The sequence below is a fragment of the Oryctolagus cuniculus genome, chromosome 1 (assembly GCF_051225735.1).
Source record: "Oryctolagus cuniculus isolate XC-2025 breed Fujian yellow rabbit chromosome 1, ASM5122573v1, whole genome shotgun sequence".
In the NCBI taxonomy this organism is placed as follows: Eukaryota; Metazoa; Chordata; class Mammalia; order Lagomorpha; family Leporidae; genus Oryctolagus; species Oryctolagus cuniculus.
Genome location: NC_142867.1, coordinates 199998267 through 200024503, shown reverse-complemented (window position 1 = coordinate 200024503; position 26237 = coordinate 199998267). Strand labels below are relative to the sequence as shown.

At 56.5% G+C, this 26237-nt stretch overlaps 1 protein-coding gene across 8 annotated transcripts in view; it reads left to right on the top strand.

The window, feature by feature from the left end:
- PAX5 (paired box 5) overlaps positions 1-26237 on the top strand; it is a 193969-nt gene that overhangs the window by 26208 nt on the left and 141524 nt on the right. For 7 of the 8 annotated variants that reach the window (XM_008265136.5, XM_070054521.2, XM_089318349.1 and 4 more), the window contains exons 4-5: positions 2165-2229; positions 5109-5237. In XM_008265136.5, coding sequence (XP_008263358.2) covers positions 2165-2229; positions 5109-5237 — 194 coding nt within the window. Of the gene's footprint in view, positions 1-2164; positions 2230-2917; positions 3239-5108; positions 5238-26237 lie in introns of those variants that run through there. The other variant, XM_089318366.1, reaches the window with a different exon arrangement.

The window sequence follows — 26237 nt, the reverse complement described above, 5'->3', positions numbered from 1 at the left end:
AAAGATTTATTTATTTATTTATTTGAAAGTCAGAGTTACACAGAGAGAGGATAGGGCGAGAGAGAGAGAGAGAGAGAGAGAGAGAGAGAGTCTTCCATCGATGGATCCGATGGCTCACTTCCCAGATGGCTGCTATGGCCGGAGCTGCGCCGATCCAAAATCAGGAGCCAGGAGCCTCTTCCAGGTCTCCCACGCGGGTGCAGGGGCCCAAGGACTTGGGCCATCTTTCACTGCTTTCCCAGGCCAAAGCAGAGAGCCGGATCAGAAGAGGAACAGCCGGGACTAGACTGGCGCCCATATGGGATGCCAGCGCTTCAGGCCAGGGCATTAACCCGCTGAGCCACAGTGCTGGCCCCCTAAAGTGCCTATTTCTAAATATGCACAGCAGTGTTGGTATTTGGGACATTCCAAAATGTGATATCTGATGTCTTCTGTGTATTTTTCCATGATGTCCAAATAGATTCCAGTGAACCCATTATGTCTTTTTTATTTTTCAAAAAAGATTTATTTATTTATAAAGCAAAACAACAGAGAGAGGGAGGGAGGGGGAGAGAGAGAGAGGGAGAAAGAGAGAGAGAGAGAGAGAGAGAGAGAAAGTGATATCTTCTGTTTGCTGTTTTACTCCCCAAATACCGGCAGGGCTGGGCTAGGCCAAAGTCAGGAGCCAAGAGCTGCATCTGGGTCTCCCAAAAGGATGGCCGTCTGCTGCCTTCCCAGGTGCATCAGCAGGGAGCTGGATGGGAGATGGGAGTCTGACCACCAAGGGCTACTTAACCCACTGTGCCACAACACCCACACCCACATTACTTTTATAATGAGAGAGCAAAGAAAAAAACTAGTAAATTACTTTTTTGAAAGGTAGCAGCTTGAGGTTGGGGTAGAACTTTCCGAAGACATGAGCATTTTATTACAACCCGCCCATCTCCCCAAATGCTTTTCACAAGATTTTCTTTTTTAAAAAGATTTATTTTGTTTTATTGAAAGTCAGAGTTGAGAGAGAAAGACAAATTTTCCATCTGCAGGATCACTCCCCAGATGGTCGCAACAGCCAGTGCTGGGCCAGGCCAAAGCCAGGAGCCTGGAGCTGCTTCTGGGTCTCCCACATGGGTGCAGTGTCCCAAGCACTTGGGCCATCTTCTACTGCTTTCCCAGGCCACAGCAGGGAACTAGATCTGAAGTGGAGCAGCTGAGACTCGAACCAGCACCCATATGGGATGCTGGCGTTGCAAGTGGCAACTTTGCCCACCATGCCACAACACTGGTCCCAAGATATTCATTTTTAAAGAAAGGATTTGGGAAGGTGGGTGTTGAGGAGCAGCTGGTATGCTGCCTCGTGGGACGCATGCATCCCATTTCAGCGCTGGTTTGAATTTCAGCTGCTCTTCTTCCCATCCATCTCCTTGCTAAAGTTCCTGGGAGTCATGGCTCAAGTACTTGAGTCCCTGCCACCCACATGGGAGACCCGGGTAGAGGTGCTGGCTCCTGGTTTCAGCCTGGCCCATGCAGGTGCAGGGGCCCAAGGACTTGGGCCATCTTCTACTGCCTTCCCAGGCCACAGTAGAGAGCTGGATCAGAAGTGGAGCAGTCAGAACTTGAACCGGTGCCCATATGGGATGCCGGCACTGCAGGCAGCAGCTTTACTGCTATGCCATAGCACCGGCCCCTAAATAAATACATCTTTAAAAAGGGTTGTGATGGCTTAAAATAGGCAAAGAATGGTTGGTTTCAGCTCCTCTATTGTATTCAGGCCCACAGGAGAGGCTGAGCTCTAGGCAAAGGCAGGAACACCCAGAAGTCACTCAGTGAGCTGCTTATGGAGCTGGGACTGTAGCTGAGAAAGGATGCCTCCTCCTAATGTTAGCACATCATCCCCTTGCCCAGAAGGGGTGCTCAAGGCCCAGACAGGACATGCAAGTCACTGCAGAACACCCAGGCGACTGAGGAGGAGCTGCACTAGTCCGCCATTCTTCCCCTCTCCCAACTCCCAGACCAAGTTCAAGGGGCGCCACCCCGCCCCACCCCTGCCTTTCTTCCTGTCCCAGCTTGCTCTGCGGCTCAGCCTGGGTATGGAGTTTCCGGTTGTGCATTCGTTGCTCCTTGTGGTGTCTCCTCCTTCCTGGTGGTGGTAAGCAGCCTTTTTTTTTTTTTCCCCCAATTGCTGCAGGATCATCCGGACAAAAGTACAGCAGCCACCCAATCAGCCGGTCCCAGCTTCCAGTCACAGCATAGGTAAGAAGAACTTTAAAAAAAAATTGAGAACTCTAATGGGCTCCAACTATTCTAAAGAACTTTTAATCATTCTTATGGACAGATAATTCTGCATAAAACACTTCGGCATGCGTACTAATGCGCCTTCTTTGTCATTCTCCAAGGGCTGAACCTGGTAAATGAATTTTATAAATACTGCTAAAAGGTTTTGAATTTTACTGATTATTATGATAAATAGCTTTCACCATGAGACAGAAAATTGAAATCTAAGCCAAAAAAAAAATCCACTAATGGGGGTCTATAGAATGTCAGATAATTAAAGTAATAAATCAAGAAAGGGATACTTATTCATAACATTTTCTGCATCATTAGTCAGTAAGTAGTTTTGAATGTGTTTTTTTCTCCTATCAACCAGCCCTTCTACAATTCTTTGTGCACTTGCAGTCTTGAGTGAAGATGTGGCAAAACTTCCCAAACTTTCTTTCTCTGGGTCTCTGTCGCTTCGATCTCCTGTGTTCCGTGAACTGTTGAGGGCTGCCGGTGGGGCTGCAGGTGCGCAGGAGTGAAGTGAGAGAGAGTACGGCTTGAAGGGGCGGGAGTTCAGACCTTGCCTTTGCCTCGCCTTCAATGACCGTTGCGTGCAAGCGATTCGTGTCTATTTCAGGCGTGCTGTTTCTCCAGGTGAGCTAAAGGAAACACCTGTGCTTACCTGGGAGGAAAGGTGTTCCACAGTGGTCGGGAAGCAGCCAGCCATTCAGCAGGCCTTGGTCAGTACTGGTTTCCCCCGCCCCGATCAGGCTCCCGTAAGGATGCCGCAGACGGGGTAGCATTTCCATGCCTCAGCACGGCCGCGCCCCCTGTAACTTCAGCCATGATGTCCTCACCACCATGGCCTGGCAGTGAGTTCAGCTCTGTGGTGGACTCACAGTAAACCCAGAATGTCCCTTCGTCTCTCTGAGCCTGTTTCCTCTTTTGCGGATGGAGGGACACAAACCAGGTGCTCTGTGATCCTCCATGGTTGCCTCACTGGGTAAGAGACGGTAAAGGCTTCCCCCCTGCCATGAGAAGATTCCTCACATAGGGTGTGTTCAGAAAGTGTGTGCTAGGCCCTGCTGTGCTGGGCACTAGTGCCCCAAGGAAGCGGGACAAGATCCCTGTCCCCAAGGGCTCCTCCATCCAGTGGGGGAAATTGACACACAAATTGCAAGACTGAGATGAAGTTCAAGGAGCAGGTAGGGAACCACCGGCTCTGAGGGTTTCTTGGGAGAATGTCTCAGGGTGAAATTTCACCTGTGGCTTTAACCGTTTCGGATCACGGCGCAATGAGAATCAGGCTAGTAGAAACGGATGCCTTTTTTTCCATTGGTCGAGAGGAACAATTCTGTAGTCCAACGGAATGCCTTGCTTTGTCGCAGAAATGTCCATTAAAACAACAGCCCTCATGTATACAGCCCTTTCTAATTTACAGACCTAGTGAGAAGTGAGGACTCTGCAGCTTGGAGAGATTAAATAACAAGGCCAAGGTCAAGTTGGCAGTCCATGGTGGAGCCAGTACTGGACTCTGGGTCTTTGGACAAAAATCACAAAATACCAAAACCAATGCCACAGGTCCTGCCAGCAGCATGGTGCGCCTTGGTCACACACACGTGACTCTTGTTGTTGAAAGGACCAAGTGACCCTTCTTCCTCTGTGTTTTGCACCTTAAGGCAGAAAAGGTGGCGAGATTTGCATGAATCTATTTTGAGGAGCTGCTTCTGCAGAAGGAAAACAGAAGTTAACGATTTCTGCTTCTGTTCTCTTAAGGAAGATCTGAAAATCAAAGTCAAATGGGAGAAGAAGGGCCCGTGCCCTCTGGGTCTCTAAGAGCGAGGAACTGAATCTGCTCCAAGGAAAGCAACCAGCAGTCTCTCACCAGCCATGGCCACTTTGAGTCATTTCCTAGGCTTTGAGTCAAAGGCGGCTCCACCAGCCTGCGGCTGGTCACAGCCCAAGGAAATGATCTGAGATTGGTCTGTAGGTCTGAACCAAGACAGGTTTCCCACAGCTCAGCACTGGAGACCCAGCTGGACAGCTGCAGAAGACCTTGACCATGGACTTGTCTCTCCCTGGGACTCCGGGGCTGTAACATGAAACTTGCCCCAAAGTCCCCTCCTCCATTCTTATCCTGGGGGCGGGAAGTTAGAGACCCAGCCTCAGAGCAACCTGCAGAGCCTCAGTTGCCTCATTTGATAAATGGGGACAAAGGATAGCACCTGGGGTGCTGCACGCGCCAAGTGAGAAACCCTGCGCTCCGCTCCGTGCAGCCCGTGAGTCCGACTCAGTAATCAGTGAGGAGCGGCTTGGCTGCAGGGTGACATCCTCAGTCTCTGGGTTCCCAGCACCAGTGATCGCGGGGAGCCCTGGCTCCCTTCCCTGATCTAGATTCTAAGCCTGTTTTCAGAGTTAGAGGAGGGCGTGTTCACTATGAACAATGAACATAAAAAATAAAACCCAGATCCAAGTGGGAGAGAAACGCTAGCAAGGGACTATTCAAAGTTTGTTTTGTGGCTGTGTGTGCATGGGTGAACTTGTGAACAGGGAGTGAACTTGACCAGAGGGTCCTCCTAGGTCTTTTTTTTTTTTAGCATTGGCTGACGCAGGGCCTCAGATCCCCTCTTTCTCTTCTCCATCCCTTTGCTTTCTGCAATCCTAGGGCAGGTGGGCTCTGAGCCCATGCACTTCCCACTCTGTCCGGGATTCCTCCTCCCCCAGCAGCATGGAGCCTGGGCACACAGCCGCCCTGCCGGCTGCCCGCTGCTCCCTCCGCAGTCACACCCCGCCCAGGGAACGGTGAGTGCCCGGAGCGTCCAGCCCCGCCCCAGCCTCCTGCCTGCCCTGACCGCCCCTCTCCCTCTGTGCAGTGTCCACAGGCTCCGTGACGCAGGTGTCGACGGTGAGCACGGACGCGGCTGGCTCGTCCTACTCCATCAGCGGCATCCTGGGTATCACGTCGCCCAGCGCCGACACCAACAAGCGCAAGAGAGACGAAGGTAGGAGACACCCTGCAGCTCTGTCGTGGGGAGACCGATGGCGTCTGGCTAGGGCTCTCAGGGGTGGAAGCGGAGGTGCCCGCCTGGAGCGCTCCTTCCCGGCCCAGGGCGGAGTCCCGCTCCTTGTCCCTTCCGTGGACACGGGCAAGGGCCAAGCCCTTTGGGAGGGCAGACAGGCAACTGCCCGAGACTGCGGCTTCCTTGATGGCTTTCCTCGGCACCCTCCCCCTCCTTCTCTGGGGTGGAGAATGCGGCCTGCCCTAGCCTTTGTGCTCTCTGGATGCAGGCACAGGAGGACAGGCTGTGGAGGCGTCTGCACCAGTGTCCCCTTGTTGGGGGGAGGAGCGGAAAACTTGGAGGAGAGCGAGCAGCCATCTCCCTGACCTGCCGCTCGAGGGGCACCCGGGGGTTAAGGCCGTGGGGGCGCTCTCCGGGGGGCTGGACGTCCTTGCCCTTGGGTTGGGAGGAGGAATGACGCTGACGGTGTGTGCGCCGGTGCGTGCGCCGGTGCCGTCCCTGGCCACGGCCCCACCGCCGCCGCCGCTCCTTTGCTTTATTCATGGATTTGAGAGGAGAAATGACGCCCTTAGTCAGGAAACAGGAGGGAAAAAACCACAAAAGGACAAAAACGAGGCCGTGGTGGAGGGCCCGAGGGCAGTGTGGCCGAGATCTTGACTCAGTCGCTCCTCACCTCGGCGGCTTGCCCGCCCCAGCTCTGCGGAAGGAGGTGTGCCCTGGCGAGCACACCCTAAGAGCGCTTCCTGGCTGTAGCTGGAAAGTCGAGCCTGGAGGGCTGGGCTGGACTGGGCTGGGCGCACCGGGCCCTAGCCTCTGTTTGGAGTTGGGGGCGGGGTGTGAGGCTGATTCCCGGCCGGCCGGAGGGTGGGGGCCCCTGCCTCACCTCCCTCCCAGCTACTGGCGCTCAGGAGCAGATGTCGGAAGTCTTTAACGCGGTGGGTTGCTGGCCACGGTGCTGCAGGAGGCAGTGGGCGTCCACCTCTGTTGGTTTATGGGGTTGATGCTATCATCTTTTCTCCCACTGACACCTGGGCTTGCAGCAGATGGGCCTCAGCTGGGGCCGGCTGTGTTTGCTCAGGGTGGAGAGAGAGGGCTTGGAAGAGGCTCCCTCAGAGCTCGGGTGGGGGAACCGGGCAGAGGTTTAGGGAGAAAGAAGAAAAAATGTAGTTTGATGTTTGCCGTGCACAGACAGGATTGCTTTGCTGTGTGGCATGCTGTGCCGGCTGGTGCAGAGTGGTCAGTACGTGGGTGGCATTGGTCTTGACTGGCAGCCTGTTATCCACAGGTCAGATCTCTGCTGGGCCATTGGGGCTACTGAATTTTTTTTAAAAAGATTTATTTATTTTTATTTGAAAGAGCTAAGAGAGGGATAAATCTTCCATCTGCTAGTTCGCTCCCTAAATGGCCATAATAGTCAGGGCTGAGCCTGGAACTCCATCCAAGTCTCCTGTGTAGGTGCAGGGGCCCACGTATGTGGACTGTCTTCTGCTGCTTTCCCAGGCACATTAGCCAGGAGCTGGATTGGACGTGGAGCAGCTGGGACTCAAACCCGTGCCCATATGGGATGGTGGCACTGCAGGCGGCGGCTTTACCTGCTACACTTCAGTTCAACACTGGTTGACTTCTAAGGAGGACAGTGACACACTGGGTTATGTCCAGAGGAACATAACCCAGTCAGGGAGGGGTCTAGAAACAGGACATGGGGAGCAGCTCCAGCTCCAGGGCTGTTTGGTATGAAGAAGAGCAGGGTAGGCAGGGCTGGGTTGAAGCCTTTGGACGGTGGGAGGGGAGGGGACAGAGACTTGTGTGGCAGCTGCAGGGGCAATTTCAGCTCAGTGTGAGAAAGAACTTCGCACGTATGCAGGTGGTCTAGGGGTGAAAAGATGCTCTGGTAGTGAGTACCCCATCTCTAGGGGGATGCAAGTAGAGACTAAGTGGCCATTTGCTGGGCTGCCGTATGAGAGTGTCGAGTCAGATGTGGCACTGATGGTCTTTACAGTTGTGGTAGGGTCCTAGGAAGATTTGGGAGGGGTTCCAGTTCGGGGAGGGGTAGTCTGAAGGCTAAGGGAGAACGCTGTGATGGTCCTGAGGCCGACAGGATGAAGAAGAGGGGGGGACCCCAGTGGCAGCCAGACCACCCCCAGCCATGCCCGGCCTCCCTGACGGTGTGCACGGTGGGGCAGAGGGGTAGACAGCAGTGCCCTTGCCCATATCAGCCAGCGTCTGGGTGCTCTGTGCGGCGTCTCCTCCTGCCCTTCCCCACCCGCCCTCTGAACCCCCCCTGCATGGACTCCAGGGGGTGGTGAAGGAGCAGAGATTGCCACCCTTGTTTCATGGAGGGAGGTAGCCAGGGAGTGCAGTGAAGGGAGCACAGTGACATTGTCAAGGCCACACAATTGGTGTGGACTGGGGGCCCAGAGGAGCAGTAGGGCCTGGGGACCTCCAACCCTGGAAGTGAAGCAGCTGGGGCTGGGCGGAGCATGGGATGGGGTGGGGAGGAGCCAGCGGAAGGGGCGTTAGCAGGTGGGGTGCTGCTGGGAGCGTCTTGAGGGGAGACCTGGAGAAGAGCAGGGGAAGTAAGAGCCGGCCGGGGAGAAAGCGCAGGGAAGCTGCCAGGGTTGACGTGGTGGCCGCAGGCAGTGGATCCGGGGCCTCCAGGGTGGCACTGGTGTTCTCAGGAGCCCTCAGAAGCCTGAGGAAGAATCCTGGAGCAGGAGGGGTCTGAGAGGGCCAAGAGGAAGGGTGCAGGGTCCTCGCCCCCATTTTCAGACTAGATGACTGAGGCTTTACCAATGGAATCACTTGCTCATCTTGGCTTGCGCTTACATATTGGCGCCGGGGTGGGTGGTGGCGGAGGCCGCCCGTCAAGGAGGGCTGGCAGGCCCAAAGTCCCTTGGATGCCACTGGAGGCGGAGCGTCAGGCCACTCTGGGAAGGCTCTAGCAAGGCTCCTTAGGGACAGATCCTTCAGCAGCTGAGTGCCCAAGAAGGTCCCTGGAGCCAAGCAGGCGGAGCTGGGCAGGGGAGAGGAGGGAGAAGGGGCCGATTCCAAACAGCAGTCCGGCTGGGCCCGGGACCCAGGCGTTATCTTGGAAAGGTAGGGAGGACAGATAGGGAACTCCCTGTCGCCCAGTCAAGGAGGGCTTCCTGGTCACAACGCTGTGACTTTGGAGGCCTGTTGTGACCTGGGTGCCAGCCTCTTCTGTGGCCACGTGTCTGCAAGTCGCGCTGCGTGCCCGGGACAGGGCAGGGGGTGCCTCTCTGTCCTCAGCGCAGCCCCGTGGGCCAGGCCTGGTTCCAGGAGAGTCTTGTGGGCTGGCTCAGGCTCTGGCCGTTCTGAACAGAGGAAGCTGCGGCATGGGCTTCAGGAATGGGGAATGCCGCTAGGCCTGGGGGACAGGGCACCTCCCTCTCCCGGAAGAGCCGGTGCTGGGGCGAGACTTGGCAGAGCCGGCCCTTTGGTGGCAGCCTCAGGCCCTTTGATCTCCTGGAGGCATCTTTCTGCCATTCAGGTCCCCCTGCCTCCCCCTCCCACTTCCTCCAGAATCTGAAAGGCCCCCAGACACCGAGGTCAGTGGAGTGCGAATCCCTTTCACCGCCCCGAGAGCCGCCCAGTCTCGCCCAAGTGTGGCCCACGGGGGCGACAGCTTCCCATCACAAGTGGAATTTCCGGCTGCCTGGGCCCCAGACTGCCGGGCCCTGGGAGGGCAGCCAGCACACGGAGGTGGCCCGTCCCTTTCAGAGGATGCCAAGGCCTGTGGCGGCCTCACGGGGAGGTGGGGGACTCCGGTACTGACTGCGCGTCCTGCTCCTGGGGGCGTCTGTCTCTTCTCTGTGGTGGTGTCTCTCCCCAGATCTTCTGTTTGGGGGTGCATCTCATTCTGCACTACCTGGTTTTGATGCTCAAACCCGCCTTGTGTCTGCTATGTCTCCTGGTCTGCTGTCCCTCCCTCCCTCCCTCCGTCAACTCCTCTCTGTCTTTCAGGCTGAGAGCCCCACTGAGTGCCACAGAGGAGCCCTCCGTGGGAGCCAGGCCAGGAGGGAAGGGGGCTCGGGTGCTCAGGGGCCCTGAGGTCCTCTGACCGCAGGCAGACCCTGGTCTCTCTCCCTGCCGGGACCCCTCTCTTCTGGACGCTCAGACTCTGGGGCAGAGAGCGCCGGAGCAGGGACACCCCTGTCAGACTCGGAGGAGAGCGGGTGTGGGGGTGCAGCCGAGATTCCTGTGTCAGAACCTGGAGACAGCTCGTGTGGCACCTGGAGTCCTTGCCTCTCTGCTCTCTGGGGAGCCCCAGAAGATCCTGGCGGCCAGGACCCAGGTCGGCAGGTCGGGGTGGAAATGGTCCTGAGGACTTGCGGGCAGGTTCCCCAGGCTCTGAACCTTCATTTTGTCGTCTGGAAGCAGAGGTGACACAAGCCTCGCGGGTGATCTTGAGGACAGGAGGAAGTGCCTTCCCACAAAGGGGCCTGGTCACAGGAAGTGGCCTCCGTGGCCACTGGGGAAGTCTGGGGCTTGAGGCTGCACTGCCTCGGCTCCCCGCTGCCGACTTCCTGTTTGGAACTCGCTCCTGCCCGCGGGCAGCAAGACTGAACAACAGTGCCCCCAGGTGTCGGCTGCAAACTCAGGGCCCCTCGCTTGCCTTGCCCTGCCTTTGCTTTCCCATTCTCAGCCTCCCAGCCTCCCAGCCTCCTTGGTGGGAGAGTAAAAGCTCTGAGTCTTAGTTTTCCAGGAAAAGGGCCTGGGGTGCACGAGGCGGTGGCAGCCGGGGAGGCCGGGCGTTGGGTCGTCAGGGTCCCTGGCACGCACCTCTGGCAGTGTCTGGGACGTTCCCTCTGCAGTCATCATTCAGACGCAAAATCAGCCAAGGACAAGACAGGAGGCCCAGAGAACGTCTCCAGAAGCCCCTGTGCTGGGCCCGCCTCCTTTCCCTGCTCTCCCAGGCCCATCTGTCCCCCGCCCGGGGGGGGGGGGGGGCTGATCCCGCGAATCCCCCAGGGCCAGCCCCAGATGTTGACCGCGAGCCCTGGCCTCCCTGCACTGCCTCGGTTTCTCCTTCTTGTCCCTCTGCTTCCAGCGCTGCCTGTTGCCTGGGCTCCTCTGTCCCCAGGCCTTGCAGGCCCTCCTCCTGGAGCGCTGCCCTTGGCCTGGCGTCTCAGTGCGGGGGGGCCCCCAGTGCTTCCCTGATGGCGGAGGCTGATGTGGGGCCCCTTACCCCAGCTGGAGGTGCAAAGGCAGGCGTTCCCTTCCCCCACAGTGGCCTTGTGGGCAAGAAGGAGGTTACTACTGTTTTGGTTTGGCCCCTGTGGGGGCTTCCCCAGGGCAGGTCCCCCACCTGGCAGGCCCCCTGTGAGCCGTCCCTTGGCTGTCCTTTTGTCTAGGCAGGGTCTGGGACTGTGGTCTTGCTGGGAGGCCGTCACTCAGAGCACAGGTGGCAGTTGCCAGCCTGCCAGTCACGCCTTACTTGCCCAGCATTTAAGATTCAGGGTGCTTCATGTGTGGGTGTCTGGCTTCTCTTGGAGGGTGGGGAGATAAAATCTGGCAACGCTGGTGGCTCTGCCAGTGGCACCATCTACTCCAGGGTTGCTGGGCCTGCGGCTCTCCGCCCAGCTCGCTTGGGGCCCTGGCATTGGCTTCCCTTGGCCTGAGGCCTCTGAGCTTCTAGAATCTTTGCTGGCCTCTACAGAAGCCAGACAGGTTCAGTCCAGTCTGTGATGGCTGAAGCCTGTGAGAACCAGGCCCTGGGACTGTGTGTGTGTGTGGGGGGGGGGTCAGGCTCACGGGCCACGGGAGGGTGGGTAGGGGAAGCAGCTGCTCAGGGCACGGCCTGGGAGCCAGAACGTGCGACTGAGGTTGTTTGTTCCACCTCCCCCAGGTCAGGGGGTCCAGGCTTAAATGGTGCCAGCTCTGCCCAGGACACGCCGGCACCATTAGTGGCAAAGGCACCAATGTCCTGGGTTTCACTCGTTGCTGTCCTGTCCTTGCAGCCACGGGCACCTCGGCTGAGACCCAGGCAGGCAGTTGCGGCGGCTCCGTAATAGAGGCCAGGTGGTCAACTGGAGGGGCTTCTTGGGCCTTTCCCTAGTGCCGGGGGCCTGTCCCACGGGTGGGGGTCGGGTTTCAGTTCCTCCCGGCTCCTGGGTCCCCGAGTTTCATTCTGATTCAGTGAGTGAGAGCCTGCGTGAGAGCCAGTGCCACTGAACGCCACCCCCCTGCCTGTTTGCACACCTGCTCTGCCCAGGCCCCGCCCCCTCCCTCTGCCCCAGACTCTGGTCCCCTGGGGCTGTGCGTTGGCCTCCTGGACAGCCCTGAGGTACGGGAGAGGGCAGGGAGCCCCCCCCCCCCCCATTTCGAAGTTTCCATGTTTGGTCAAAAGGAACAGGAGTGGTGGTAGCCGGGGAGGGTGATGGAGTCTTGTCCGGGAGGGGGCAGCCCCTGCTGAGGCTGGAAGGGACCTGGCTTTCTCCCACCCCCACACTTCTGGCCTGCCGCCCTGTGGCACAGAGGATCCCAGCATCGTCCTCTCTGGCCTGTGGTTTCATCCCTCACCACAGTCTGCAGTTGGGTGGTTTTGAAGACCTCTGGGTTCCAGTCCTGACCTGGCCTGACTCGCCGGGGACCACTGGGTCACCTCTGCCCGGGTCTGTTTCCTCATCTGTCATGCTGGGCCAAGCGATTTCTGAGGTCGTTTGTAACACTAGGATTCTGTGCTTCGAGGTCGATATTTGGCGAAGAGATGAGCATGGCTTCTTGGGAAGCCTCCATCCCGTGTTGCAGTGCCGGGGTTTGAGTTCCAGCTCCTCTTCCAGGTCCAGCTTCCTGCTGATCTGCGTCCTGGGAGGCCGCAGGGCTGCAGGTTATGGCTCACTTGGGTCCCTGACACCCATGTGAGAAACCTGGATTGGAAAGCTCCTCGCTTTGGGCTTCAGCCTGGTCAGCCCCAGCTGTTGCAAGCATCTGGGGAGTGAACCAGTGAATGAGAGATTTCTGTCCAGCTCTGCTTAAAAGTGTGTGTCGGGGGCACAGCATTGTGGAGTCTTGGCTGCTTCACTTCTAATCCAGCTCTCTGCTAACGCTCCTGGGAAAGCAGCAGAGGACGGCCCAAGTGCTTGGGCCCTGCACCCACGTGGGAGACCTGAATGAAGCTCCTGGCTGCTGGCTTCATGGTTGCAGCCATTGGGGAGTGAACCAGAGGATGGAAGTGTGCTCTCTCTCTCTCTCTCCTGTGCAACTCTACCTTTCAAATAAATAAACCTTAAAAGATTCTGAATTTCTCCTGGCCCAATCTCGATTCTTGGGGTTACTGTATTAATTGATTAATTAAGTTAGAAGGCAGAGATAGTTTCTGTCTGTTTCCCTCCCTAATGCCTGGGGCTGGCTTGATGCTGAAGGCAGGAGTTGGAGCCTCAATCCCGGTCTCCCACGGGGGTGGCAGGACCCCAGTAACCTGTGCCATCCCGGCTCCCAGCCGGGGTCTGCATTAGCAGGAGGGTGGAGGCAGGAGGCGGAGCTGGAGTTGGGCATCCAGAGCAGGCTCTTTGACGCGGGGAGGAGTCGGCTGAACCGCTGGCTAAATGTGCACCCTGGCCGCGATTTGAAACCAGCAGCTCTAAAGCTGTTGGCATTGGGTCTCCTTTAGACTCTTAGAAGTGATTTGAGGATCCCAAGGAGCTTTAGTTTATGTGGATTAATTAAGATGAATAAAACTCACTATACTAGTACACATTAGGTGAATAATATTTTTGAGATAAGAAGGGGACCATGCCTTCTAAACCAGACATCTCACAAGAACGGCGCTGGCTTATGAAGTTGCAGACTGTTTGATAGGAGACCACTGGGTCTCCATGCTGCCTCTGCTTTCACCCTGTCATGATGTCCTGCAGCCTCTGGAAGGCTCCACCTTATCCTTGTGACAGAGTGGGCCTGTCTTGTCAGCATTGTGAAAAGTGTAGTCCGGGAAGCCTGCTCAGGTAGCTGCAAACTGTGAACTTGCTTGCTTGTTGCTCATCCAGAAAGGGAGAGCGGTCAGGTGGTTTGAGTGGCAAGAAAGGTGGCACCCGTTCCCCCCACGCTTGGCTCCTGAAGGCAGTGGGACTCATGGCAGGTCTTAGAGCTGGGGAGGGAGCAGCAAGCCACACTGGGCTTTGGAGCCGACTGAGCACGTGCTGTTTCTTCCTGCGTCGCACAGACTTGAGTTCCCAGCCAGGCACGGCCCCCAGGACGCCCTTCACTTGCAGCGGCTGTAGGGTCTGTGGCCTGTTGTTCTCCAGCAGCCTGCCTACGGTGCCAAGAGCAGTTGCTTTGTGCTCCCCGAGAGCCTGTCCCAGCTCAGCTCTGCACTAGCCTGCAGGCCGCTGGGCGCCCCACCCTGGGCGTATTTTTGGTGGGAGAAAAAAACCCAGCTGTGATATTGATCAGGAATGAAAGAAAATGAAATGAGGAGATGGATTTGGTATTTATCTTGACTCCTGGCATTTGAGGAAAAGCAAGTCGGGAAGGCAATGGAGAGAGGGGAGCTCTTTGTTCTGCTTCTGTCCAGGCTTCTGGGTGTTTCTGGGATGTCAGTGGGTCACGTGCTTGTGCTTCTGTGTGTGTGTGTGTGTGTGTGTGAGATGTACATGGCTGTGCCGAATTTCACTTTGAAATTTCCAGCTTACGCTGTCACTAGTCCTTTCTTGGATCATCTTATGGTAGAATAAAATGGAGGCGAGAGAAGAGAATGTGCCAAGGCAATTTAAGAAGAAATGAGAGAAGGACAAAGGATTTGGTGTATCTGAGGAAGATCACTTGCAGTGAAACCAGCTGAGCTGCAAGAGAGAAAGGTGTGGTTGAGACAGGAGGTTGCAAAGTGACGAGGGGGTCAGACACTTCCCAGTATCAGCCACCAGGTGGCACCATTGACCCAGGACAGCTTAGTTGCTTGTCCTGGGTTAGGGACAGAAAGGGTAACAGGGCAGTGTGTCCTGGCCATTTGGGAGCTTGGTGTCCTTGTAACTGAGTTGGGGGTGGCAGTGCCCAGTCAGACTAACCATCCACCCGAGTCTCACGTCTCTGCTAGCATTTAGTTCGGGAGGGGACTGAGTTCACTGGACATTGGCTTTTATTGGGCCATCGTTACTGGGGACTAATCTGGCTCTTTCTTGCCTCCACGGCCCAATGTGTTGATACAAACCTTTCTGTGAGTTGAGGCCTTGGTTTTGCTTTAAGCTTTTCCCTTCTGTGTGACCTTGGCCAAGCCACTTCTCTCTGGGCCGTTTTCCTCGTGTTCAGCGGTAGAAACCAGAACAGGTGATGTTAAAGTGTCTTTTGTGTTCTGATGCTTTGCGGAGAGGCCAGAGTTGGAGTTACATTCTGGATCTTTCTCTGTCAGCCGTGTGACTTTGGACAAATCACTTCCCAGCTGTGGGGTTACGGGAATGACTCCTCACAGCCTTTTATGTAAAATAGATTGGAGAGTGCTTTTGAAATCTGTTTTGGCGCTGCAAGGGGAGGGATGGCGATTTCTAACTTCCCCGTCATTTAAGCTATCCAGAAGTGGGCATTCTACCATCCTCAGTGCTAGGCTGGTTTGTGCCTCTGCCTGTGTGCCCTCAAATCCGCTGCATCTCTGTCCTCAGCATCTCTTGAACTGGTTGGTTTCTCTCCTACCCCACTGCTGCTTCCTTGGTCTGAGCGCCCTGCTGTCATTGGGACCGTGTGCACAGCCTCCCAGCCCGGCCCCACCTCCCCTCTCCCTGACTTCACAAGCCACCTGCTGACTGCGTAGCAGCCTCAGGGCACTTCTGAGATCAGTTCTTGTTCCAGACCTGCCCTCGACCCTTCTGCCCATTGTTCTCAGAAGCCATCCAGACTTTTTTCTTCTTAAATGATTGGTTTTTTCTAGCTCTTCTTTTAAAAATTAATTAGTTAGCCAACTAATTAGCTTGAGACACACACGGGGTGGGGGGCAGACTGACAGGCCTCCCACCTCCTGGTTCGGCTCCTAGCTGCAGGAGCCAGGAACACAATCCAGGTTCCCCGCATGGTCGGTAGCAGTCTACCTACTTGAGCCATCGCTGCTGCCTCCCAAGGTCTCTATTAGCAGGAAGCTGGGGTCAGGAGCCGGAGCTGGAGTCGGGTAGCCAATGTGGGCACTCCAGTGTAGGACATGTCTTTTTTTTTTCTTTCTTTAATGATTTATTTATTTAAAAGTCAGTGCTAGAGAGCGATCTTCTAATTGCTGGTTCACTCCCCAGATGGCTACAATGGCCAGGGCTGGGCCAGGCTGAAACCGGGAGCTTCGTCCAGATCTCCCACATGGGAGACAGGGGCCCAATTACTTGGGCCATCTTTCACTGCTTTCCCAGGTGCATTAGCAGGGAGCAAGATCAGAAGTGGAGCAGCTGGGGCCCAAATCAGCTCCTATATGGGATGTCGGCATGCAGGCAGGGCTGTACCTGCTACATAACGATGCCGGCCATATGTGGATGTCTTAATGGATGCCTTAACCACTCGGCCAAGTGCCTACCCACATCCAGACTTCACAAGGCCGCAAGATCTTCTGTGACCAGGTCCCAGCCTTTCCCAGTCTCTTCACACGCTCAAGCCAGTCGAAGCAAAGCCCCTGCTGTTCCTGGAGCCCCACGTGCTGCGTCCTGCTTGCGTTAGGTGTGTGAGCAGGAGTCAGGGGACCAGGTGCCCATGCCGACCCCCATGGCTGTGGGCTCTGCGCCCGAGTCCCTGGCTGCAGAGCAAGGGCACAGGGGTGCCTGTGGTTGGGCTGTTGCACGGATTGCATGAAGGCAGGCGTATCCAGTGCCCAGGTGACCCCGGGACAGGAGCAGGCCCAGCACCATGCCACATCCACTGCCCGGAAGCTGCCCCCCGCCCGCCGGCCACGCAGCTGATGCGCCACAGCTTCAGGACCCAGCTTGGGCTGCCCTTCCTAGGGGAGGGCTTCCCTGATGCTCAGTCCTAACCGTTACACCCACCGTCGGGAACTGCTTCATAAAAATGTCACTTCTGTCACTCTTCGGCTTTCCTTGTGAGGCTGTGAGCTCCGTGAAGGCAGGAACCTTGCCAGTACAGTCATTATTGTCACACAGGGCCTGATTCCTGGTAGCAAATACTGACTACCTTGGCGCCCCCCCCCTGGCCCCACCCCGATATCATGGAAGCCACGAGCCCATCTGGTCCAGGGGTGCGGGATGCAGAGGGGAACCCAGAACCTTGTACCTTGAGCCTCCCCCACCCCTGCCTGGCCCCAAAGCCCCAGCCTCCAGCTGTTGCTATGAGAACCGTAGAAGGGATCTCGCGACGGGCCTTGTGGAGGGGAAGGGCGCTCCGCCGTGAGCTGAGTGTGCACAGGGATGCACGCTGGTGCCCGTAGCCTTCCCTCTGCCTCTTGCCCTGAGCGTGTGCTCCCACACACGAGGGTACTGTGGGGAGCCAAGATGGCTTCCTGAGCATGCACTGAGCTTTAAATTGTTAACACACTCAGTGCTCATAACCACGGTGGGGCGTGGATCATCTTTATTTGCACATATCGGGATTCAGAGAGATGGAGGCACTGGCCCGAGGTCGCCCAGCCCAGCAGTGGCCGTGTTGGGACTGGCACCTGGGTAGTTGGCTCCGGAGTGGCAGCCCCCCACCCGCGTGTCATCAGCAGAGGCCGTGGGTCCCTAGAATGTCCTCTGCTCTCTCTCAGTTCTGGGCTGGGAGCCGGTCTCGTCACTGGCCAATCAGCTTCAGGTGCGGTGGGTGGGGCCTCGCTGGGCAGAGCAGCGAGGGAATGGGGGTCCAAGCCCAGCCCACCCCATCTACACGTCTGAGCTCTGCTGGTGGAGGCCGTCAGCTGCCTTGACTGTCAGTGTCCTCATCTATCAGAAGGGGTTCACAATTCCTGCTCTTCTGGTAATTAAAGGAAGAAGCCACCTCTTATACTGTGATTAGCGATGGCACACAGCAAGGTTAAATAATACCACCTGTTATCTTTTCTACAATCAGAGCCAAGTGTTTGTACTCTGACCCGGGGTCTGGGTCTTCGACAAGACCTCCATGAGAATCTTCTAAACTCTACCTCTTTTGTTCTCTTATTCTACTTTGAGTAGTCGCTTTATTATTCATTGCGAAGTCCAATGGTAGCATTGTTCAGGCTGGGCCCAGAGGGAAAGGAAAGAAATGCCAACATGAATTCATATCCCGGGCGGTGCCTGGGTTCGAGACCCAGCTGTGCTCTCAGATCCAGCTTCCTCCTCATATTGTGCAGGGAGGCAGCAGGTAAGGGCTCCAGTGCTTGGGTCCCTGCCGCCCACGGAGGAGACCTGGACGGAACGACGGAACTCCCTGCCCGGCCAGTGAACGGGCGGATGGGAAGTCTCTCCGGTGTCTCTGCCTCTCAGACAAGTACAGAAACTCGGGCGGTCGAGTTGTGGGTAGAAGTGGCTCTAGGATGTACAGTGAGCCTGAGATGAGGCAGGAAGAGCTGCATCCCTCGCCCAAGCCCTGTCACTGCCCTGCTGTGTGTGTGTGTGTGGGGGGGGGCTTTCATCTGCCCGTTCACTCCCCAGGTGGCTGCAACTGCCAGCACTGGGCCAGGCTGAAGCCAGGAGCTTCGCTGGGGTCTCCCACGTGGGTGCAGGGGCCCAAGCACTTGGGCCATCCTCCGCTGCTTTTCCCAGGCCATTAGCGGAGAGCTGGATCGGAAGTGGAGCAGACGGGACATGAACTGGCACCCGTATGGGATGCCGGCGCCACAGATGGAGGCTTAGCCTACTGTGCCCCAGCACCAGCCCCTCCCTGCCCTTTCTGAGTCTCTGTTTGGGTGCCCTGAGGCCTGGCAACCCTGCCAGCTCCGAGTCCTCCTCCCTCCTCCCTCCTCCCTGCTCCCCCCGCTCCTCCGGCTGCTCTCTCTCTCTCGCTCTCTCGGCTCCCTTTCTGTCTGAGACATAAGCGCCATCCAGCTCCTCTGAATGGTACTTTTGTTCCGCGAACATCTCTCTTCTGAAAAGGACGATGGGTCAGGTTTGTATCTGTTAAATGCTGGCACATTCGATCAGCTCAGAGCCTGCGCACCTCTCTCTCCAGACACGACCTTAGGAGGCAGACAGGAGTGGCAGAGATTTATGGGAGACAAATGGGTGGAAAGCATACAATGCAGTCTCTTTGGGAGCCTAATTTAGGGTCCCTTGAGCAAGTGCCTTCTGTCCCAGGGGCCCCAGGCGGCTCCCAGCTTGAGTCCAATCAATGACTTTGCCCCCTTAGCTCCCAAGCAGGATTGGGCAGGGTCAGGAGTGGAGCCCATGCTGGAGCTGTCCTTGTTCAAGGTCTCTCCCCAGGTGGGGCTCAGAGCACTGGGCTTGGAGGCATGGAGCCCCGGGTGTGAGTCCCAGCTTTGTCCTGCTTTGCTGGGGGTCTTGGGTCACCCCCTCCAGTGCTCCGTGTTCTCACTGGCAGCAGAGAGGGGAGGCTGCCTTCTTCAGAGCCTGTGAGCAACCAGGCACCAGGAAGCACCGTGGAAGCTGGGTAGCTCGGTGCACCTGCTGTGTGACCTGGGGCGCCTCCCTGGGCTTCTCCCAGGGTCAGTTTTCCCATCCCTAAAGTGGAGATTGCGATAGCGCTGAGGGTGCACAGTCCCTGCGGGAATCCCACCGCGGATGTGAAACCACTGGCGCTGTCTAGGCAGCAGCAGGCACCCTGGCCTTGTGGTCTGGGAGAAGGCAGACAGCTTCTGCCACCTAGGTGAGAGGGAGGACGGCAGGGCTGGCCCCAGGGGGATGCAGGTGGTTCCACCAGCCCTGGCTCCCGCAGCAGCGGACCCAGCTGGGGGCCTGAAGCTGGGCACACTTACCATCATCTCTTTCCAGACCCTGGCCGGCAGATGGGGAAAGCCGGAGCTGAGCCGGGAAGAGTGCGTTCAGTGTCCCACAGACCCACACCCAGATCTCTGAGGGCTGTCCGGGGATTGTGCTGGTTACCTGGGCGCAAACCCCTCAGAGAGGCGACCCTTTCCCCGCCTCCCCCCTTTGTCCTTCCCTTCCGCCTTCCCCTCTCCTCCCTTGCCCCCTCTCCCTCCTCCCTTGCCCTGCTGGCCCTGGCGACCCCTGAGCCAGGCTCCAGCCCGCCCGCGGGTCTCAGCGCTGAGGCTCCGCCCCTAGGAGGGCGTCCAGGTTTTCTGCGATCCCTCCGAGTTGGGAGAAACCAACGCACCACGGTGGATCCAGGCTCAGAGAGCTGGCAGCGTTGGCCCAGCCCTGCTTCCTCCAAGCATTTGCAATTTAATTGACATTTGGCGGCAGGAAGCCAATCAGTATAAGTCAATTGACGAGCCAAGATAAAACTAATCGGCGGGCCCCGCTGCCCCCGCGGCTGGGCCTGTGGGCGCAGCGGGTCAGCCCCCGGCAGGTGACGGCGCCGGCGCGTGGCTCGGCCCGCGAGGGGGCGGCCGGCTGCCCGCTGCTGGCGTGCAGCCCTCGGCGGCCGGCCGGAGAGGCCCGTAATGAATGACTTTATTTGCCGGGGCCCTGCTGAGAACAATTGAGTTTGTTATGGTAGCCACGGATGCCAGCTCTCTGGGCTCCCGGGGGGCGCGGGCACGGCAGTGGCGGGCGGGAGCGGATGGTGTGCGGGGACCGAGTGGGGCCCGAGCCCGCGGAGGCCTGCAGTGCAGAATCGCTCCCTGGCTGCACTGGCGGCTCCTCACCTTCAGACCTCCGTCCCCAGCCAGGGTGGGTTCCGAGTGCTGCCCTGATTGGGAACTTTTTGTCTCTGGCACCAGTGGAAAATTAGAAAAAGACTTGAAATCTTGGAATCCCCTAGCTGTGGGAGTTGGGGGCTGTGCCCTAGCAATGCCATCCTTCCTCTGTGTCCTGCTCGCTCTCTGTGCTCTGTGCCACGGCGCCCACCAGGAACACGGGTGGGCTCTGTGTACTTAGTTGTCCATTTTCCTCCCCGCTCTGGGCCTGGCTAGCTCCAACCTTTAAAAAGCGGGAGTTGAAATGAAAGGCCCACAGAGCAGACAGCCAGTTCTCCGTTCCCAGGCCGGCGCTCGCTGGTCTCCCAGTAGGACCACTGGGGAAAGTCACTGGCCTCCTCCAGCCTCGTGAGGCTGATAGCATGAGCACCCAGTGGGTGACAGCACCGATCACAGCAGCTTGCGGGAGAGGGGACTCCCCTTGCAGGCGGTCTGAATCTGTAGTCCAGGCTCCCAGAATCAGCAGGTTGCCGGGCTGGGAGTCTAACCCAAGAAGAGCCTGTGCACTTAGCCCCTCTGTTAGCCAGCAGAGGTTGCGTGTAAACACCCTGAAGACCCCTCCCCTGCTCTTCCCCCTCACCCCAGTCTTAGCCTCACACAGGGGTCCCCCAAACTCACCTGGTATGTGTGCAGGCCGCAGGTGCAGGGATGTGTCAAGGTGTCTTCTTCCTTGGCTTTTCCCGTTTTGCCTGGGTACTGAGCGAAGGCTCAGGAGAAACCCCCACGGGACCGCCACACCTTCCAGGCTGCGTGCTAGCCGGATGCTTGTACCTGGGAAATGGTTTTCTAAACAGGCGAGAGGGAATCAAGATCTTTCAGAGTCCAGCTCTCACTAGGCATGGCCATGGAAGTACCTTTGTTTTAGCGTTGTTTTTGGCACTTGTCTTTCTGTCTCTCGAAAGGAATCTGGAGAATTCTTTCTCTCTGTTGGCGGCAAGACAGATTGGAAAGTGAGAATTAAATGGCAGAGCCGGAGCAGTTTTGGAAATCATATTCAGGGATTTTTAGATCCTGTCAACCCAATGCCTCCTCTTCTGAAGAGAGATTTTATTAGAGTGTTTCCTTTGCTGTCCTAAATGGAAATTTAGGGAAAATGTAACCTATGCCCATAGTTAGAAAAATAGATACAATGCCGCAACTGTAACAAAAAGGAGAAAGAACTGTAAACTCGGAATGATGTATGTTGTTGTGCCAGGGTCGGGCCCCACCACCCCAGAGGATGTAATACGGTAGTTAGCTGCCCACACTAACATGCAGACTCGCTGCGGATGCGGTGGCCACAAATGCGGACAGCTGGGATTTTTGGCATTATAAATACCCTGGCGGTGCTGCCATCCACAAAGCGGGGCTCTGACATTGTCCTGATAAAATTGCGATGAGAGCAAAGCACAGTCCAGTCCACCCTCCGTGGAGGTGGTGGCTGGCTTCCTGGGAGAGTCGGTGTCCGTGGAAACGCCGCGTGCTCGTGCACCTTGGTGACCCAGCGGCATGGGATGCACAGTGGTAACAGCAGCTCGAGGACTGCCTGGGCCGCCGCTGACCTGCTGAGAGCCCGCGGACAAGTGCGTCTGACCCTGGGCTCGCTTCCTCTGGGCCTCTGCGTCTGCACGTGCTGCACTCCTACTGTGTGCAAGACTTTGGCAGCTCTGGCCAATTGATGTGTGAGCTAGGAGAGTGGTGTGACCCTGCTCCGGGGATGCCAGGCTCCCCGGGGGCCTCGGTCAGTGAGCACACTCTTGAGATGCCCTCTGCTTCCTCCCTCATGCCCCTAGTCCAAGTCGGTTTCCACCTCCTCTTCCAGGAAGCCTTCTCTGACTCCCCTCTCTCCATGCAGGTTCTTTCTGTCTCTGGGTTCTCAGTGCCTGCTGTTTGGGGCTCTCTGTGGATACTTTCCCATGCTTAGAACATAACTGCCGGCTGGCGCCACGGCTCACTAGGCTAACCCTCCACCTGCGGCAAGGGTACTCCGGGTTCTAGTCCTGGTTGGGGCGCCGGATTCTGTCCCGGTTGCCCCTCTTCCAGGCCAGCTCGCTGCTGTGGCCAGGGAGTGCAGTGGAGGATGGCCCAAGTGCTTGGGCCCTGCACCCGCATGGAAGACCAGGAGAAGCACCTGGCTCCTGGCTTCGGATCAGTGCAGCGTGCTGGCTGTGGCGGCCATTTGGGGGGTGAACCAACGGAAAAAGGAAGACCTTTCTCTCTGTCTCTCTCTCACTGTTTAACTCTGCCTGTCAAAAAAAAACAAAAAACAAAAAAACAAAACAAACTGCCTTGTGTTCTTGGAGAGAATGGGCATCTGGGGGCTGCTGCTTCCCTTATGGGGCACTGCTGGTGGTTGGACGTCAGCAAATGATCAGTGAACACTTGAATAGGAGACTCAGTTTAGCAAGAAACCCTTCTCTGCACACATCTTCTCAAGTTAAGTAAAAGGCTTCCTCCTTCCTGGCCTCCCGTGCCGTCTTCATTGGAGGAGGCCATGTAATACGTTGCAGATGATCTTGGTGTTTGCTGTGTAGATGAGTGCTCTCATTTGGAGCCCACCAGCTTGCTTGCTGGGCCCATTGCACAGATGGGATGAGGGAAGGGTAAAGGCACACAGCAGGCAAGTGGCAGAGCGAGGACGCATATTTGTGCTCCACTGACTTTGTCACTGCACCCTTCCCAGGCCCACCTCTCTCCGCGGAGTCACCCCCGTGGTCTCGGTCTGGGTCTGGGTCTGGGTCTCCATCTCAGGGATGGGCAAGGCCTGGTGGTTCCGTTTGTCCTCCCGTGGGGAGTTCTGTCCCCAGGCACCCAGGCCAGGCATGGCAGGGGCACGGATGTGGGATCAGCCTCAGGGAAGCAGTGGCCGCCATTTCTCAGTAGGAGGCCCGAAGCAGCTGTCTCCTTTGGACCTGTTCTCCCCACTTTCCATGAAATGGCTGCTTTGGTCCCTGCACTCTCTAAGTGTCTATTGTGTGTCTGCTGTGTGCCAGGCATTGTTCTGGATGCTGGGGATGGCAGCCATGAACAAGACAGAGCAGAAGCAGCGTGTGGTCAGGGGCTCTGGGGGGTGACCAGGCTGGGTCAGGAGGTAGGGGTGCTGTGGGGGGAGGAGTTGGTAGGGAGGTGATTCTGGTGACAAAATGACACTTGAGCAGAGAAGCAGATAACTGAGGAGAGTGAGCCCCAGGGAGAGGAGGGGGTGGTAAGTGCAAGGCCCAGGGTCAGTAAGGCCTTGTGGGCGATGACAGATGGTAGAGTTTGCTGGGAGTGAGAGGGGTGTCGGTGGTGGCAGCACAGAGCCTCCAACGGGAGCCGCTGAGAGTCACTAACCCTGGCAGCCTTTCCCTCCTCCCCTGAATGCCCACCAGCCCCTTTCTCTTGCTGGCTGTTTCCTCCTGGCTTTCCGTTGTCCCTGGGCTGCTGTCTCTCTTGCCTTCCAGTGCAGTCTGCACGGTGTCAGATCGGATCAGAAGAATCCCCCCACCCCTTGTGTCTGGAGTCATTCTCGAGTGTGTGGGATGAAGGGGCTGGCTATTTGGGAATTTTGGGACAGAGGAACCGGGGCTGTGTGCTGATGGGCTGTCATTTGGTGGCGAAAGGAGGCAGGCTGTGCAGTGGGTTTGCCCATCCCCCCCCCACTCCCCTCTTGCTGCTCCTGCTCGTCCCCAGCCGTCCCTGGCTTCAGCAGTGGCTCCCCCCAGAGGCGCCAGCTTTATTTATGGCTCCTGCCCAGCTCCCCGCAGGCCGAGCAAAGTCCATTAGTGTCTTTGCAGACTGTGCCAGCTCTGAGCAGATGCAAGGCTTATTTGCAAACTGTCATTGCCCTGGCCTCCTCCAGAGACCCTCATGCTGGGCTCAGCCTTGTGCCTCCAAGAGCCACCTCCCCCAGGCAGCCAGCCGGGGCGAGCTGCTTTCCCCTGATTTCCCAAAGCACAGTGTTGGCTTGCAGTTGGGGAAATTAAATTAAATGCCACGAAGGACCTGTAATAGCACACTGGGGTATGTTGACAGAGGAGAATGAAGTTCTCTGTGTCGATAGGAGCTCATTGGCTTGGCATAAATTAGGGAGGCATCCAGAGAGAGGGAGGGAGAGAGAAAGGGGAAAATGTCCTGAGCCAAGAGCCTGGGCCCCACATTCGAGTTGTTAGGTCCCTGACTGTCTCCGCGGCCTTGGACAACTGCTTACTGCTCTCTCGAACTGAGTTTCCTGGCCATGTAACAAGTTGCAGATGATCTTGGAATCCACTCTCAGCTCTTCAGTTCTCCGATTTCTTCTTCTTTTTTTTTTTTTTTAATTAATTTATTTTGAAAGAAAGAGACAGAGATCTTCCCTCACTGGTTCTCTCCCCAAGTCCCCTAAACCACTGAGGCTGGGCCAGGCTGAAGCCGGAAGCCAAGAACGTAATCCAGATCTCCCCCGTGGGTGGCAGGGGCCCGAGTATTAGAGCTGTTACCTGCTGTCTCCCAGTGTGTGCATTAGGACAGGCTGGACAGGAAACAGCCTGGACTCAAACCCAGGGACTCTGACCTGGGACGTGGTGTCCCCAGCGGTGTCTTCAGTGGTGAGCCAAGTGCCTGCCCCGACTTGAATTCTGAGAGGATGTTTCTTTTATCTGACTAGTCCAGGACAAAGTGACTTGCCTGTGGCTGGGCTCTGCTGAAACTGCCTGGGGCAGCCTCATTTGGGTAAGGAGGGTGGAAGAGTTGAGGCATCAGGACTCTCAGCTTCACCCTGTGGCCGCTGTGTGACCTTGGACCACCACTTCCGTCTCCCTGAGCCCACCTTCTCCTCTGTAAGAGGAGAACCAAATCGGATCAGCTGATAAAGGGCTTCATGTTCAGCAGGAATAGATACGTATATCTACACCTCATAGCTGTACGTGTCTGTGTACATGTATATGCGTATTTGAGCTGTTAGTCTCAGGCGCACTGCTCTCTCTCTGGGCACTTATATTCTGAATGATGGCAGGGCCCAGATGAGTCCATGTAACTGGGGGGAAGGGAAATTGCGGTCCTTCCATGCAGAATGAAGGGTCTCTCTTACACTGTGAGCTTGCTTGGTTCCAAGCCATCATAAGGCCACCCTTGTTGGGAAAGCACACCACGGACAGGCGCACAAGCCTCTGGGCCAGGGGATGACACACGTTGGCAGACAGAGGCTGATCTGTGTGTAGCCAAGAGGAGTCGAGCCGGTCCGAGTATATCTAACAGGTCAAGCTTTGAAATGAAGAAGCAATAAGCCAGTGAAATGGTACTATCACCGAAACATGATTGATCAATTGAATTCTATCAGAGACAGTGGACAGTGAGATTAACTCAGGCCTGATAGGTTCAATGAGTTAAAGCATGATGTTCATTTCAGCTTCATTTCACCAGTCTTTGCTTGTGAAATTGGTCAATCAATAGAGGTTGAAGATCATATATATATATATATATCTCGGGGACCATCTTATGGGGAGTATAATCTCAGGCGCTGCCTCCTGGCTGGGGCTGCCTGCCTCAGGTAATGGAGACAGAGCAGGGACTCCATCAGCCCCATCGAAATGGCCTGATATCTCCTCCAAATGAAAAGTATTTTTGGATCTCTGATGATTTATCTTTTTTTCCTCTCTCTCACTTTGATCTATGACAAAACCCATACCCATCTTGGAGAAATATAGTGATTTCTCCTGAAAACGTTTGTGCCGGCAGCAGATAGATACACTTCGAAATATGAACCTTCTTTTGAGTTCTGTCGTCCTTGGGGGAACAAAATGAAGACGGTAATTTAAAAACCCAAATGGGGGCAATGTAAAGGTATCAGAGTCAATAGGATTTCGAAGCCCTTTTATTTATTTATTTCTGCGCAGTGGGGGCTGGGCCCAGGCAGCTGTGTGCGTGAGCGGGGAAGGGGATGCGTGCGCAAGTCCTTCCAGGTGTCATTAAAACACAGCCTGTAGCTTTCTTTGATCTCATTTAGAAGCACAGTTCACAGATACAAATCACCCTTTTGCTCCTGGTAATATTTCATTGGCTCTGGGATATTTGCAGTATGGTGGTTAACATCCCTCCTAATTAGCGAGCCCAGCTCTCGGTAAGGTGGAGTAATTAGGTACTACACTAGCAGGGAATGGACTCGGACAGTGTGGTTCAGAGAGCAGCTCGTCCCGTGGCGAGGGTGTTGGGAGCATGCCTGCGTCATTTGCATGCCAGACAGTGAATGAAGGTGCCTCCAACTCCTGCACCCCAGTCACTCTGGAGAACCATCCCCAAGTGTCCTGCTTTCTCCTGCCTCT